General features: G+C 43.6%; 1 protein-coding gene across 4 annotated transcripts in view; it reads left to right on the plus strand.

Annotated features, from left to right (window-relative positions):
- capn15 (calpain 15) overlaps positions 1–17,231 on the plus strand; it is a 164,514-nt gene that overhangs the window by 31,568 nt on the left and 115,715 nt on the right. For all 4 annotated transcript variants that reach the window (XM_033040633.1, XM_033040630.1, XM_033040631.1 and 1 more), the window contains exon 2: positions 4,120–4,200. Coding sequence is in view for 2 of the 4 variants with exons in the window: in XM_033040630.1 (XP_032896521.1) it covers positions 4,120–4,200 (81 nt within the window). In the remaining 2 variants the exon portion in view is untranslated. The remainder of the gene's footprint in view (positions 1–4,119; positions 4,201–17,231) is intronic.

Below are 17,231 nucleotides of genomic sequence, written 5' to 3' on the forward strand. Positions count from 1 at the left end.
GGTCAGGCAGCATCTGTTTCACATTGAATCAGTCTGCAGAAGGATCCCAACCTGAATTGTTGCCTACACGGATGCTGCCCGACCCGCTAGGTTTCTCCGTCACTTTGAGTACAATTATATGCTTTACGCATCAGGTAGATTGCTTATGTCATGTACTGTGGGTGTACTGAATTACCCAGGAACCCTTATAAAGAAGCCTCTGGCTGGTCAGCTCGTGTATTAACAAGCTCGGTTTGATAGGATTCAAATTTCCTTTGCGTAGGAAGGAACTGCAGATGCTGGTTTAAAACGAAAATAAAACACAAAATGCTGGAGTCATTCAGCGGGACAGGCAGCATCTCTGGAGAGAAAGAATGGGTGACGTTTCGGATCTAGACCCATCCTCAGGCTGAAAATCAGTCCAAAGAAGGGTCTCGACCCGCAACGTCATCCATTCCTCCTCTCCAAAGATGCTGCCTGTTCCGCTGAGTTACTCCAGCATTTTGTGTCTATCTTGTATTTTTCTTCCTTTGATTCTCAAGGTTCATAACAGGATGTCTGGGTAGACAATCTGTTTCCTGGTAAGCTTGTGTCCACAGTGGAAAGTTGCACATTAATTTGGGAATCCCTGTGTGGGATGGTGAAGGTGGTGGGGGAGGGAGGGGGGAGGGGGATTATATCCCTCCAACCACGATTACCACAGTGATCTTTATACAAATTAACAGGAAGTGAGTACATCAAGAGCAAGGTTATTTAGAGTATTTGCAAACCCAAGTTTACTTTAGGAATTCTGCAGGACTGGCTCTAACTGGAGTGGGTGTAGCTGATAACGTGCTTCCTGTTCATTCAGATAAAAGCTTCCCCTGGCTTTCCTTTCCTGTCGGGAATAAATGAGCTGGGCATCGAGGGAAGGTGCATCTCCATCGCCAGCTTGTACGGAAACAACCAAAGCCTTTCATCTCATTTGAGAAACTTTCCTAGGTCCACGTTTAATTGTCCCCAGGTCAAAATGCATCAGTTTCTCTTCTTTTCTTGAATTAAATACCCACCAAATTAATATGTTAAACAAATAATGGTGATGACTGGTGTGTGGGACATTTGTGCTCTTGCTGTTGTGTTTGATTGGGTTGATGAGATTGTCAGTATTGTTCAATCTCCGTGTATAACGTGAGCTGGAACCGTTTTGTAACGACTGTCCTGCTCTACCTCTCCGTGACAAAATCCAATAAGCTGCTGGTTGAACAGCATAGTGTTACCATGCAGCATTTAGTCAAGTTGGGATCCTACACTCTTGTAAATTGATGAAAGCTTTCTTTCTACACTGGCACAAAAAGAAAGGAAATGTAAAGTTGTGTATTATAGGGGGAGTTAAATTCTTAGCCGGCCAGGTAGGATCTGTGCTGCAGACTCACTTGATAAGTGTTTCCTGCATTTTCTACATTTTGTTTTAATTTCCAACATCCATATATATTTTTGTATTTCTTGTATCCATGCTATATCTTTCAATTCATCTATTTATTTATTTATTAGTTATTTATTTCGGACAGAATAAAAGAATAAAAAGCAAATGTGAAACAGCATACAAAAAACAAAACACAAATATTTATAAAGTGTCATAAACAGTATCTATAAATAAATGAAATCATATGTGTCCGAAAAGGAGCAGGAAGAAGCCAAAGCTTATTAATTCCCACCCCTTATTCAACTGCTTGCAATTATCTCATACAATTATCTCTATCCCTCTGAGGGGAATAGATTGGGTGAATGCACAGAGTTCTTTTACCCGGGGGGGGGGGGGGTCAAAAACAAGAGAACATAGGGTTAAGGTAAGAGGGACAAGATTTAATAGGAACCTGAGGGGCAGGTGGGAACAGGCAATGAGGAGGTAGCCGCAAGAGGAGGTAGTTGAGGCAGGTATTATAACAAAATGGAGACTTGGACAAGTACATGGATAGGAAAGGCCTAGAGGGATATGGGGCAAAGTTAGATGGGGCATCTTGGTCAGCATGGATGAGTTGGGCCGAAGGGCCTGTTCCCATGCTGTGTAACTCTATGACGCTCCCTTCACCTTTCCTTTCTTCACTCACACACATCATCTGAATAGAAGCAACTTTATAACTGCAGCCAATTTAACTTTAATGCAGTACTCAGCTAAGCAAGCCAGAGAATAGGTTTGAGAGCAGTGTCTGTGCAGAGCTGCATTCTCTGTGCATCAACGCTTCTTGATGAAACATAGTGTGGACATGGCAAGATGGAGAAAATGTGTCATGGGGTTTTTTTTTAACATATTTTCTGCCCTGGCTCATTCGTTGATCATTTTACTGTCCAAACTGGAGCCAATCAATCCCTAATCCTTTCCCTTACTTCTTTGTCCCTCTCCATGTAATCTATGAACAAAAATCTGACCAGAAGTTTAATATGACTAGTTTGTGAAGAGGAATAATTTTGTAATCTTTGCTCAGTGGTTGTTATTTTAGCAAATTTTTATCTTTTTAACTTTCTCTTCTAAAATATGTCATCTTGATTTTCCCCAAAATGTATCATTAGATATAAATGGTTTGTTAGTATAGGTACAACGCTGTTTTTATCTGCAGTAGTTTATAGTTCTGCCACTTTAATTTATGTTGTGAAATTCTCATGCCTGTCGAGGGCTGTCGGTTTTGACTGAATTGAAAACAGCAGCCGATTTGAATTTGCATTAAGTGGAAATGGATGTCACAAACCAGTACAGCACAGGAACAGGCCATTCAGCCCAAAGTCCATGCTGAAATTGCAATTTAGTTTTAGTCTAGTTTAGTTTATTGTCATGTGTACCAAGGTACAGGGGGAAGCTATTTTGTTGCATGCCATCCAGTCAGCAGAAAAACGCTACAGATTACAATCAAGATGTCGACTGTATAAAAGAGTAGAGCAATTGTAATGAATAATTGCAGATCCACTTCTTGGACCAGCACACACAGAGAGTTGCCTGGTTTCAATGCTATCTTGGGAAAATGATGTCTAGATAAACTAATCTCTGCCTGCACATGATCCATATCCCTCCATTCCCAGCATATCCAAGTGCCGATCTAAAATCCACTTAAACGCCTCTATCACCACCCCTGGCAGTGTATTCTAGGCACCCACCATCCTCTATAAATAAAAACTTAACTCGCACATCTCCTTTAAACTTTGCCCCTTTCCCCTAAAGCAAGGGTTCCCAACCTGGGGTAAATACCCAGGGGGTAAATTTGTTGATTCTGGATTTGTACATATTGTTTCTCATTGACTGACTGTGTTTGGTTCTGGTATCTGTTCATCATTAGATGTTCATAAATAAGTGAAATAATATTGTTATGTGCTATTATAGTTGCCAGGGGTAAACGGGATGAAAAAGATTGGGAACATCTGCTCTAAAGCTATTCCCTCTGGTCTTTGATGTTTCCACCCAGGGGAAAAAGGTTCTAACTGTCCACCCAATCTTTGCCTCTCATAATTTTATATACTTCTATCGTGTCCTTTAAGTGTCTTGAAACATTCTGTCCGAATTACCAACCTCCGCTGCCAACTGTAAAACGTGCACATGCGTCCTGTGACTGTGTGGGTTCCCCCTGAGTTTCCTCCCCCATCCCTAAAATGTGTGGTTTGGTGAGTGGAGTGTTGATGGGAGGGTTGGAAGAATAACAAATGAGATTAGTGTAAGTGTGAGCATGATGGGTAACATCATGGATTCAGTGAACTGAAGGAGCTGTTTCAAATTGGCCACTGGTTTCAATTCAGTCAGAACCAACAGCGCTTGACAGGTATGAGAATTTCACAAAATAAATCAGAGCAGAACTGTGCATATGAAGAACTGTTTCTATGTCGCATGATTCAATCCAGGGAGATGCTTATTTCATCTCAGTTTTGAACAAATTAATCCATTTGTTTTAAAATCTGTAATAATTTAATACAAAATTCAAGGAAGGTTTAGGCCGTTTCTGAATTTGGTGAAGAAATATTCTGCTGAGACTATGAAACAGCACTCCTTTAACTTTTTTTAATTGATTTTCATTCCTTTAACTTGCATCACCGTGTTCAGCATTAGGATGGGAGCTAAAGAGGAACAATAAAACTGAAGTTGCCAGTAAATTAATTAACTTTTTTTTTGTAAAATTGTAGATATGCGGGGACACTGCACTTCACGTCCACAGAGCGACCCATTGCCCCGGTAGGCAGGATTGCTGCCTTTCACACAGCAAGGTGAGTTTTTACACTTTATATCAAATGATTGCTCAAAAACTGAAATCACATTGATGGAATTGATGCCATTCTGTAAACCAGATTGAAGATAGAAATGACACAAAATGCTGGAGTAACTCACCGGGTCAGGCAGCATCCCTGGAGAACATTGCAGGATGACGTTTTGGGTCAGGAGCCCTCTTCAGACTGATTGCAGGAGTGAGAGGAAAGAAAGTTGGAAGAATGGCGAGGCAGGACAACGTGTGGCAGGTCAGAGGTGAGCATAGGCGAGGGGGAGTTTTGACAGGCAGATGGTTGGACACAGGCGAGAGAGGAACACAAAAGTTTAGATAGGTACGAGACGTGAAGCTAGAGGATTGATGAGGTGCGAATTGTTATGGAATGAAAGTGGAGAGGGAGGGGAGGTGAGCGATAGGTGCAAGGCCAGCCTGGGTTCAGTGGTGGAGGGGGGGGGGGGTGGCAGAGATGACCTAAAACTGGAGAATTCAATGTTCATACTGTTGGTCTTCTACATCTTCTACCGTGTGGTCAAACTTTTTCTCAGATTTGTTTCCATGGTCACTCTGGAAAAATACACAAACTTCAAACGTTGAAAAAAGGCTACAAATTCTGCCAAAGGGAACCTGGCAATTGTTCTTTGCTTAGGGTCAAGGTAGAAACGCTTTTCCTTATCTCCTCTCAGGTCTAATTACTTTAAATCTTGTCTTCTTGAGGTTCTCTTCTGTTCATTATTCCTAGGTCTCTCATAATTGTATACACCACATTTAAGTCGGTTGTGTTCCAAAGAAAGCTACCCCAGTTAATGCAGTCATTCCTCATAGGTGTATTGTTCCAGCCCCGGCGATATCCATTGGTGTCACAGGATCACACAACACTATTGTTTCCTCATACATCTCTCCCTCATGGGCAGCTCAGCTGCACATTCTTCATTTGAACTTCCTCAGTGTGCAGTTGGAGTAAGCCTGGGGTTGACATTGGGATAATTATGTCTCCTCTTTTAAGTTCCTTTAAATTTGGCTGTTGCCTAAATTCTTTCTTCTATCCTTGAAAAAGCAGCTCATTTTGAGACGTGCCTTTATTTTGTTTGATAAAATATTTCGTTTTTTTCAACTTAATTTTACGTCTGACTTGCTGGGGTGTTGGAAGTTTTCTTGGGATTTAAGCCCTGTGTGTAATGCCTTAATTTCTAGTGGCACAGTATTGAATGGAGAAATGACTCATTTAATTTTGAGAGTAAACATGATGATCAGCATGATGATCATGTTCAACATGATGTGTTTGAATGTCAACAACAAGGACGTATCACCCTCCGAGGTGAAATACTGTGGATGTCTGGTTTCTGAAGTTAAAAGAGGACAATTCTGAGAAGGTTGAGTATCATCAGTGGGGAGAGAAATAGGAAATGTTTTAGGTTAGTGACCAGGACTTGTCTCCATCCCAGGAGAATTATTGCTCAATTTATCGCTTCTGCAGTTATAACAGTCTCACTGCCAGCTCTTACCCTGATATTTTAGAGAATATCAATTATTATTATATGGAGAACACATGGCAGAGTTTTTTTCATAAAGTGTCCCAGATGGCTGTTGAAAAATCCAAATACCAATAATGTGATTAAGCCTGAGAGAGTGTAGAAAATATTGAGTCATAAGGAGAGATTTTTTTCTGGGGCGTGAAGGAAGCAGGGGAGGTGATCTCACAAAGGTTTATAAAATGATGAGGGACATGCACAAGATGGATGGTCAAAGTCTTTTCCCCAGGGCAAGGGAGTCTAGGACAAGAGGGCATAGGTTTAAGGAGAGGGGCGAGATTTAAAGGGAACATGCGGGTCAACCTTTTGACACAGATTGTGGAGAGTATATAGAAGTAGCTGCCAGAAACAGTTGAGGCAGGGACCACTACAATGTTTATCAGATGTTTGGAAATGTTTGTGAATGGGAAGGTTTAGATGGACAGGAGAGGCAAATTGGACCAGTCAGAGAGGCAGCTAGGTGGGCGTGGATGAGGTGGGCTGAAGGGCATGTTTCACTGCTGTACGACTCCTGAGAGTCCATGATCATTAAAGGGCATCAGGCATCACGTTGAGCTGGAGGTTCTCGAGAAAGATGGACAGAACCGGGTGAGGATTTGAAGTTCCAGCCATGGGTTGGCAGGACCCAGTGGAGAACGCAGAGGCAATGGCATGTTTTCAGTAGAGGAAAATAAAGCAGATGGAAAAGTAATCCAGCTATGAACTCCCCCCTCAGAGTTTAAACAATTTTCCAACTGGCAGTGTGGAAATCCAGAGTCAAGCAACAGCCTGACAAAGTCAACACCAGAATCATAGCTTGTAGGTATTGTTCCGACTCCTCCGTCACAGTCCCAGTTAGTTCAATCTCACTGGCAGACAGGCGCTCCAGCGCAGTGGTATATGTAGACACAAGAAAATGCAGACGAAGATTTCCAAAAAACGCCGCAAGTGTTGGAGTAACTCAGTGGGTCAGACAGCATCTCTGTAGAACATGGATAGATGATGTTTTGGGTCTGAAGTAGGATTCTGACCTGAAATGTAGTCTATCCAAGCCTTCCGGAGATGTTGCCTGCCCTGAGTTATTCCAACGGGTTTTTTTAAGTGGTGTATGGTCTTGGGAGCTTTCAACATTGATTCCACACACCATGATGTCTTGGAGCTTCAGGCCGTACACGGAGAAGGAAAACTTCTTCTGTTCACCACCTACCATCCTCCCTCAGCTGATGAACCAGGGGACGGAAGGCCACAGGCTATGGTCTGAGTGGACGACCTCAGTGACCTCCAACAGTAGCATCACACAGCAGCAGCACTAAGCTGGCTGATTCTCAAAGGACATTTCTTCCAGATTGAGTTTCCAGCATCTAGTGAATGAACCGACACAAGGGATAAACCTACTTGACATTCTTACCAAATACATGCAGGATATCCATTCGTCAATGGTGAATAGGTAAAATTGACTTCTGGAGTGCTAGCCCCATCTCCACGCTGAGAAAACACCTCAAGCTGTGGTATGGCACAATGGTACAGCGGGTAGAACTGCTGCCTCACAGCAGCAAGACCTGGGTCCTTTCCAGACATTGGATGCTGTCTGTGTGAAGTTTGCACGTTCTCCCTGTGACCGCATGGGTTTCCATCGGGTGCTCCGATTTCCTTGCACTTCCCAAAGACGTGCGGGTTGCAGGTTAATTGGTCTCTGTAAATTGCCCCTCATGTGGAGTGAGTGTGTTTGAAAATGGGATAACATAGAACTAGAGTAAACTGGATAGTCGACATGGACTCAGTGGGCCAAAGGGCACTGTATCTTTCAATCAATCAATACCTTGTGGGCACCAGAAACATGGCATGTGTACTGTCTCGGTGAAGTCGACTATTACGCCACAATCGTTGCACATTTGTACTTGTCTATGATTGTGCGTATCTATAGCATGTTTTTATTTGATTGTATGCAAAACAAAGAATTTCACTGTACAAAGGTACATGTGACAATAAAATATCATCATCATCATCAAATGGGGTAAACCTAGGTCTAACAGATCAAAACTGGACATACATGAAGAATGTACATGACCTGCTGGTCTGGCTGCTCTCTCTACCATTGCCGTCCAGTCAGGGGGTGTAGCTACTCTGGGTTCATGAGTGCTGAAGGGAGAGCGAGGACGGCATCAGGCGAGGAAATCAAACTCTGCAGAAGCGGGAAGTCTGAGCAAATGTACAGGAGCCCACACTGAGCGCTGAATGCAGGGCACCAGATAAGAAGCAGGGTAAGAATCGCTTCTGCATCTGGAAGGAGTGTTTGAGTCCCGGATGGTGAGAGGTGGAAGGATGGGTGTTGCATCTCCCGCTGTTCCACGGTTGATGCGGTTGGTGGAGATGGAAGAACGGACCAGAGTGTTGCGATGTGAATGCTGACATGGAGAGGTTCCACTTACAATATCCTCCTGCTCATTACATTGACTCCTGGTTGTGCTTGGGAGGGTGTTCATCATGACCTTAAACTCATTAACATGCATGAGTCTGAAGGGTCTCGACCCGAAACATCGCCTTATCCTTCGCTCCATAGATGCTGCCTCACCAGCTGAACTTCTCCAGCATTTGTCTACCTTCCATTTTTTTCAGCATCTGCAGTTCTTTCTTAAACATGCACGAGCTAATATTTTTATAAAATTTAACTGGACTGATGCCTCTGGTAAAGTTAGAAAGGTATCCTCCAGTGTTTCACTGGGAGATAATATTGCCTTGTCCAGCTTGTAAAACAAAGTGCAGTCATTCATTCACAGTTACACGCAGTGTTAGTTTCAGCTGACATTCACCACAGAGTATTGAGAAAACAGATCAAGCCTGCCAAATCCACTGTCTCCTCCCACACCAGCTGCACCAGTGCCATGAGAACCCTGCGAGGAATAATTTTAAATCACTCCAATTGAATACAAGGTAAGGATACAGATTCAAATCGTGGAGGAAAGCATAATCTGAAGGAAATTCAGCTGCAAATCATGAGAAGAGCAATTAAGCCACATAGGGCCTTTTGCATCATTCAGTAAACCCAGTGTAAACCTGGGTATCTGAGGAAGAGCGAGAAATATGGATCTCATCTAAAATGCCCCATTCGCAAATAAATCTTTTACAGCCTGCTGTCACGGCCAAGGATTGATCAACATGAGGACATGCTGCAACAGAACAGGTTCATTGTCAGCCTCCAATCCTATTGTTCAATTAAAATAGGCATTCACTGTATGGAATTGTGCCCTCATTAGAAATCCAATAAAAAGTGGGGAGAGGTTTATCCGTTGCCGTTGAAGGTCCTACATCATTCCACCTTGAATTAAACCCTTCATTAGGGGAAATCAAGAACCAGAGGATGTAAGTTTTGATGAGAGGGAAATCTGAGGGGTAACCATTTCACACAGAAAATGGTGAGTATACGGAAGGAGCTGCCAGAGGAGGGAGTTGAGGCAGGTACTATAACAGCATTTAAAAAATATTTGGGCAGGTCTATGGATGGGAAAGGTTTAGAGTGATAAGACCAAATGCGGGCAAATTGGACGTGTTTAGATGGGGCATCTTGGCCGGCATGGACGAGTTGGGCCGAAGGGTCTGCTTCCATGCCATATGACCCTGACAGAGGGCGATATCCAGTTGGGACCAATTAAAAAATAATTCCGAAATAGAGCAAGTCCTTTGGGACCAATTCATAGCTGCCTCTATCCTGATTTTTAAACATCATGACACTCGGGGAGGGTTTTGGTGGGTGCATGTGTTTGCCCGAGCATAAGCATGAGCAGCCGTTCAATATTTAAAACCAGAGCAGAAAATGCCTCGGGGAAACTGCAAATGACAGTCAGAATAACGCTGTCAGCTGAATTCTTTTCCCCAAAGTACTGCAGATAAAAGCACAGTGCAGGGAAATCCACAGACATGTCAGATAGTCATCTCCAAAGATGCTTTTCCTCCCCCATCCAGCTGACTGGGATCATCAACATGTGGGCATCACTAGAAAGAAGTTTAAATTGTGATTAACGCACATTACCTGTACATCGTCACATCACATCCGTTGGATTTACATCAAGTCAACAAAACATTTAAGTTTTAACGTTTCTTAAAATTAAAATGTTGAAGGAACATTCAGACAGGTGCGAGGGTAGGAAAAGTGTAGAGAAATATGGGCCCAACGCAGACAGGTGCGACTTAGATGTGGCATGTTGGTCGGCGTGGGCAAGTTGGGTCGAAGGGCCTATTTCTACGCTCTTTGACTATCACTCTATAACAAATAAAGATGAATGATTTATTTACCAATAAACATTGATATTAAATATAAAACCAGACAAGAAAGAGCCAGGGTGATGTGGGTGGGGTGGCAGTTACTATGAGCCCGATGCCTGCAATCTCGCCTCAATAGACTATAGGTGCAGGAGTAGGCCATTTGGCCCTTTGAGCCAGCACCGCCATTCAATGTGATCATGGCTGATCATCCACAATCAGTACCCCGTTCCTGCCTTCTCCCCATATGCCCTGACTCCGTTATCTTTAAGAGCCCTATCAAGCTCTCTCTTGAAACTATCCAGAGAACCGGCAGCCACCGCCCTCTGAGGCAGAGAATTCCACAGACACACAACTCTCTGGGTGAAAAAGTGTTTCCTCATCTCCATTCTAAATGCCTTACCCCTTAAACTGTGGCCCCTGGTTCTGGACTCCCCCAACATTGGGAACATGTTTCCTGCCTCTAGAGTGTCCAAACCCTTAATAATCTTATATGTTTCAATAAGATCCTCTCTCATCCTTCCAGCGTATACAAGCCCAGCCGCTCCATTCTCTCAGCATATGACAGTCCTGCCATCCCGGGAATTAACCTTGGCTGCACTCCCTCAATAGCAAGAATGTCCTTCCTCAAATTAGGGGACCAAAACTGCACACAATACTCCAGGTGTGGTCTCACTAGGGCCGTATACTGGGGCAGAAGGACCTCTTTGCTCCTATACTCAACTCCTCTTGTTATGAAGGCCAACATGCCATTCGCTTTCTTCATTGCCTGCTGTACCTGCGTGCTTACTTTCATTGACTGATGAACAAGGACCCCCAGATCCCACTGTACTTCCCCTTTTCCCAACTTGACACCATTTAGATAATAATCTGCCTTCCTGTTTTTGCTACCAAAGTGGATAACCTCACATTTATCCACATTAAACTGCATCTGCCATGCATCTGCCCTCTCACCCAACCTGTCCAAGTCACCCTGCATTCTCATAGCATCCTCCTCACAGTTCACACTGCCACCCAGCTTTGTGTCATCTGCAAATTTGCAAATGTTACTTTGAATCCCTTCATCTAAATCATTGATGTATATTGTAAATAGCTGCGGTCCTAGCAAGGAACCTTGCGGTACCCCACTAGTCACTGCCTGCCATTCTGAAAGGGACCCGTTAATCCCTACTCTTTGTTTCCTGTCTGCCAACCAATTTTCTAACCATGTCAGCACTCTACCCCCAATTTTTTATCCATGTCAGTACTTACCATGTGTCCTAATTTTGCCCACTCATCGCCTATGTGGGACCTTATCAAATGTTTTCTGAAAGTCCAGGTATACTACTACATCCACTGGCTCCCCGTGTCCATTTTCCTAGTTACATCCTCAAAAGATTCCAGAAGATTAGTCATATATGATTTCCCCTTCGTAAATCCATGCTGACTTGGACCAATCCTGTTACTGCTATCCAAATGTGCCGCTATTTCATCTTTTATGATTGACTCCAGCATCTTCCCCACCACCGATGTCAGGCTAACTGGTCTATAATTCCCTGTTTTCTCTCTCCCACCTTTCTTAAAATGTGGGATAGCATTAGCTACCCTCCAATCCACAGGAACTGATCCTGAATCTATAGAACATTGGAAAATTAACACCAATGCATCCACGATTTCAAGAGCCACTTCCTTAAGTACCCTGGGATGCAGATCATCAGGCCCTGGGGATTTATCCCATTCAGCCTTCAGTCCCATCAGTCTACCAACACCATTTCCTGCTTAATGTGAATTCCGTTCAGTTCCTCCACCACCTCAGATCTCTTATCAAATCCGGTTCATTACACAACACTAAATCCAGAATTGCCTTCTCCCTGGTAGGCTCCAGTACAAGCTGCTCTAAGAATCCATCACAGAGGCACTCCACAAACTCCATTTTTTGGGGTCCTGTACCAACATGATTTTCCCAGTCTACCTGCATGTTGAAATCTCCCATAACAACCGTAGCATTACCTTTACGACATGCCAATTTAAACTCTTGATTCAACTTGCACCCTATATCCAGGCTACTGTTTGGGAGCCTGTAGATAAGTCCCATTAGATTGTCCCTTTACAATTCCTTAGTTCTATCCATACTGACTCCACACTGTTTTAATGTCACCCCTTGCAAGGGACTGAATTTCATTCCTCAGCAACAGAGCTACCCCACCCCCTCTGCCCACCTGTCTGTCTTTTTGAAAGGAGGCATACCCTTGAATATTCAGTTCCCAGCCCTGGCCCTCTTGCAGCCATGTCTCTGTAATCCCCACAACATCATACTTGCCAATTTCTAACTGAGCCTCAAGCCTCATAGTCAATTGCCATGCCGCTACTTGGAGGCTCATGGAGGTTCGGCATGACTCCTAATACTCTTACAAACATCTACAGATGTACTGCAGAAAGTATCCTGACTGGTAGCATCATGGACTAGTACGGCAATTCCAACGCCCTGGAATGCAAGAGTCTGCAGAGAGTGGTGGGCAGCAACTAACTTGAGGCGCTGCCTATCATCAAGGATCCCGCACCATCCGGGCCGTGCCCTCTTTATTGCTACCGGTGGACAGGAGGAACGGAAGCCTCAAGTCCCACACTACCAGGTTCAGGAACAGCTACTTACCTATCATCAGGTTCATGAACTGACCTGCACAACCCTGGTCTTTCCGCGGCAACGGAACACTACAGCTTCTTGAACTACCACAAACTTATTTTGTTTTTCTAATTAATTTTTTGCACTCTTGTCTTGCCCTCTCCTTTAATTTCATTAATTCTATCGAATACTCAGAAGTAAACCTGTCCAGTGACTTGATGCTGTTGCTTTCCAAAGTCAGCAGAGGCTAGAGCTGGACCAAGCCTTGGCATGGAAACGTGTTGATAGGTAGTAACATGTGGAGTGCTGGTGCTGCAGTAGTAGCACCTTTGTCTGAGTTTGATTCTGACCTCTGACGCTGTGTTTGTGAAGTTTGCACATCCTGCCGTGCTCTGGTTTCCTCCTGCATCCCAGAAACATTCTGATGGTTGGGTTTATTGTCCGCTGTCAAATACCCATAATGTAGGTGTGCTGCAATAGAATCAGCAAACTGCTGATGGGAATGTGTGAGAGAATGGTGCAGGCAAATGGGATTGATAGGATTGCACTGAGAGCCAGCAGAAGCTTGATGGGCTGAATGGTTTCCCTCCTTGCCGTGCGGAAATATGGAACAGATGATAATTTGGTAACTGAGAAAACAAAAGTTAATTTTAATCAAATCAGTTTTTCATTTGACCTTTAGTGCATGATGTTTGTATACATCTTGTGCCTCTATTGATTGTCTGAGCATTATAGCAGGAATTAGCCAGGCAGAACAGCAGTGCATCTGTTCAATTAGTAATGGTCTGCATGTTCATTACTGTGGGACGCAAGCAATGTAGCAAATGCACAGGATCTTAATCCATTCTCATCCATTTCACTTGCTGTGGATTCCCGATGTTTTTGAAAGTGGAAAATGTGCTGGAAATCAGATTTATTCCTGCAAGCTCTTTCTGCTGAAAATACAACATTTGCTTGTTGGAAAGAACTGGTTTTGAAAGAAAAGGCTTGTTACACCCTGGAATATTTTAATTTGTTTTTTCTGGATCGGGATGTCGCTCACCTTGCCTCAATAGCAGAACACACCTCTTGGACTTGTTTTCTAATTACATTTTGCACCGATGTCTTGATTTTTTGTGCCGTTTTGTTTTTCACGGTCTTTAATTTATGTGTATTTTATGTTTTATGTATTGTCTGAGTCAATGTGCCTGTGTTGCTGCTGCAAGCAAGATTTCCATTGTACCTGGTCCTCACCATACTTGTGCATATGACAAAACTTGGCTGAATGCCAGCATTTATTGTCCATCCCTAATTGCCCCTTGGAAAGTTGGTGCTGAACCTGCATCTTGAACTGCTGCAGGCCTTCTGGAAAAATTACTCTTACAGCGATATTGAGGAGGGACTGGACCCAGCAACGATGAAAGAACGACAAGATGTTTCCAGTTCAGGATGGAGTCTAATATGGAGAGTATCTGCAGCTGGTGGTGTTGTTCCCATGTACCTGCGGCCCATGCCATTTATACTGGAAGCAGTCACATATTTAGAAACATAGAAAATAGGTGCAGGAGTAGGCCATTTGGTCCTTTGAGCCAGTGCTGCCATTCAATATGATTATGGCAGATCATCCAGAATCAGTACCCTGTTCCTGCTTTCTCCCTTCATCCCTTGATTCCGTTAGCTCTAAGAGTTATATCTAACTCTCTTGAATACATCAAGTGAATTGGCCTCCACTGCCTTCTGTGCCAGAGAATTCCACAGATTCACAACTCTCTGGCTTAAAAAGTTTTTCCTCATCTCAGTCTTAAATGGCCTATCCCTTATTCTTAAACGGTGACCCCTGGTTCTGGACTCCCCCAAACATCGGGACCATGGTTCCTGCATCTAACCTGTCCAATCCCTTAAGAATTTTACATGTTTTTGGCATCTTGCAAGAATTTGGGAAAATGTTGTCAGAGTTCTGGGGTACAGCAGGTGCACACATTCAGGCTGCCCTATGGTGGGCCACCTCTAGGTACAGCGGCTCCACATTCAGGCTGCCCTATGGTGGGCCACCTTTGGGTACAGCGGCTCCACACACTCAGGCTGCCCTATGGATCTTGCAAAACCAAAGTAAATGAAAATGCTTTCTAAATCTTGCTTTATTGAACACAAGAGGCTGCAGAGAGTGGTCGACTCAGCCTCCCCACCATTGATGGCATCTACATGAGACGCTGCCTCAAGAAGGCTGCATCCATCATCAAGGATCCCTGCCATCCAGGCCCTGCGCTCTTCTCCGCTGGGCAACCTGACTGACAAACATGGTTGACCCGGAACTAACTGCTCAGTTCAGGGCACTGACAATAAGTGTCAGCATTATCAGTAATTAAAAAAAAATCTCTGCAGAGACACATCTTTAAATATCAGGAATACTGTTAACCATGAATTGGTCTCTTCCAGCTGAAGGAAGAATGTGTGCGGAGGTGAGATGCTGTTGTAAGCGAGATCTGGTAAAGATGACAAGTGTTTCTGCACCAACTTGTAATGAGTTTTGTTGCTTTCCCCCTTGTTACCAAGTTGAAAGAAGTTGAATGAATGCACTGACTCACTTCCTCGGCCTCGTGGGAGATTGAAGCAGCTTGCCTGTTTCATTCCCTCAGTCGGCTGCCTGCTGTTTTCCAACAAATCTTACGATTGAGATTAACAGTTTGCAACCTCCCTTGTGATTTTTATTTAATTAAGTTCAAGCAATTATATGGAAAAGGCATCCTGCAGTCGGGTCAGTGTGGCAGCAGTCTCCGTGCTTTACACTGTCATTCTGTGTTGGGCAACGTTGGCTGTGAGCTGCTGTCTATGCCCCAAGCTTTTGAGAGAAAGTTCTCCAACACAGGGAGTCTCAGTGTGACTATATCTGTTGATCAGGGCCTCTCGTGCCGGTAGCGGGGGGAGTGTTTGTTTCCGTTTCCATTCCTGTTGCTAGCTGCAAGATCAAATATCCCACCGGGAAGAATTCTCTTCCCTTTTTTGCCCGTGATCTAGCCGGCCGACTGGCTGGGTTATACAGCATGAAGTGAAAACAGATGCTATTGCGAGTGTTAGGGCAGGTGCAGCATCATCTGTGGACGGAGATTTGGGTGAGTGGCTGATCCTCAGACCATGCAGAGACTGGCTGGCGAGGGAGCTGCAGCCATTATAGGGCAGCAGCAGCCTGAAGCCCAGGGTGGATTCATGCAACACTGTAGGAAGCTTGGCACTTTCCCATGGAAAAGGCTAGATAGCCTCACATTTACAAATAATTACATCTGGGAGGAGTGAGGTTAGATTACAGTGATCTTTAGGGGCAGAGTTACACAGCATGGGAAAAGGCCCTTCAGCCCAACTCGACCATGCCAACCAAGTTGCACACCTGAGTTAGTGCCATTGTCTACATTTGGCCCTAAATCTTTCCCATTCATCAACCATCAAACCATTGAACACTGCAAACGCCAACTAAACTTTGAACTACAAACTGTTGGTTGCACTAACTTTGGGCTTATGATTTGTTTTGCACTAAGAATTTTGTTTGTTGAACTTTTTTTTGTTAGTTGTATTATATTATCTGTTGAGTGCTGTTTACAGACCTGTTATGCTGCTGAAAATAAGAATTTAATGTTTCCCTTTTGGCACATATGACAATGAAACTCTCTTGACTCTTGATCCATGTACTTTTAAACATTGGTTTTGAACCCACCTCTACTACTTCCTCTGGCAGTTCATTCCATAAACTCTCTGCCCTCTGTGTGCAAACATTTGCTCCTCAAATCTCTAAATCATTTCCCTCACCCTAAATCTCAGAAGTCCGGTGAGAAAGCTTGGAAGAGGCTCGAGGAAGAGATTTTTCAGGTTATTATTATTAGTGTTCCCAATATTCCAGCTAAGAGTTCCAAGCTGTGTGCTCCGGTCACAATGTGATGTTACCTTTGTGATTTGAGCATGTGGTAGACGCGCTATGAAACACACTAAACATTCACTCCCTCTACCAGTGGCATACAGTGGCAGCAGTGTGCCCCATCTACAAAATATAATTCACCCAGACTGAATTAATTTCAATTTTCAGTATTTTTCCTATTAATGCTTTCATTGTAAGCATTGGTGCAATAGAAATGCTATTTTCTTAACGTTCTTACGTACTTTCATTTTGAAAAACCTCAGTAGATGTCAGTGCTTCACCCTCAATGAAGCCTTGTCGACACGTGGAATGTTAGGTTGTTGGCATTGAACACCCATCCGTAATTGTCCATGACTAACCCATGTTGAACCACTACCTCGTCCTTGGGAAATTCATTTGGTGAAGGAACCCCCATTGTGCAGTTAGGGAGGGAGTTACAATATTTTGACCTGGCCTCGCTGGCAGAAAAGCCGATATATGTATGGGCCAAGAATTGGACAATGTATGCATGTGTCTGTTATTTAAGAGAGTCAAGAGTGTTTTATTGTCATCTATACTGGCTACAGAACAATGAAAGTCTTACGTGCAGAGCATAACAGTCCTTTAAACACAATACACATAGATAATATTTAATATACAAATGTTCATTAAACCAAAAACCATAATTCTAGTGCAAAAATAAACCCCTGAATATCTGGTGCAACTAAAGACAGTCCATAAAGTACATAGATGTGTTTACTGTGGTGTCGTATTCAAGAGCCCAATGATTTTTTGGGAAGAAG

This window comes from Amblyraja radiata, chromosome 22, assembly GCF_010909765.2.
Source record: "Amblyraja radiata isolate CabotCenter1 chromosome 22, sAmbRad1.1.pri, whole genome shotgun sequence".
NCBI classification, from domain to species: domain Eukaryota; kingdom Metazoa; phylum Chordata; class Chondrichthyes; order Rajiformes; family Rajidae; genus Amblyraja; species Amblyraja radiata.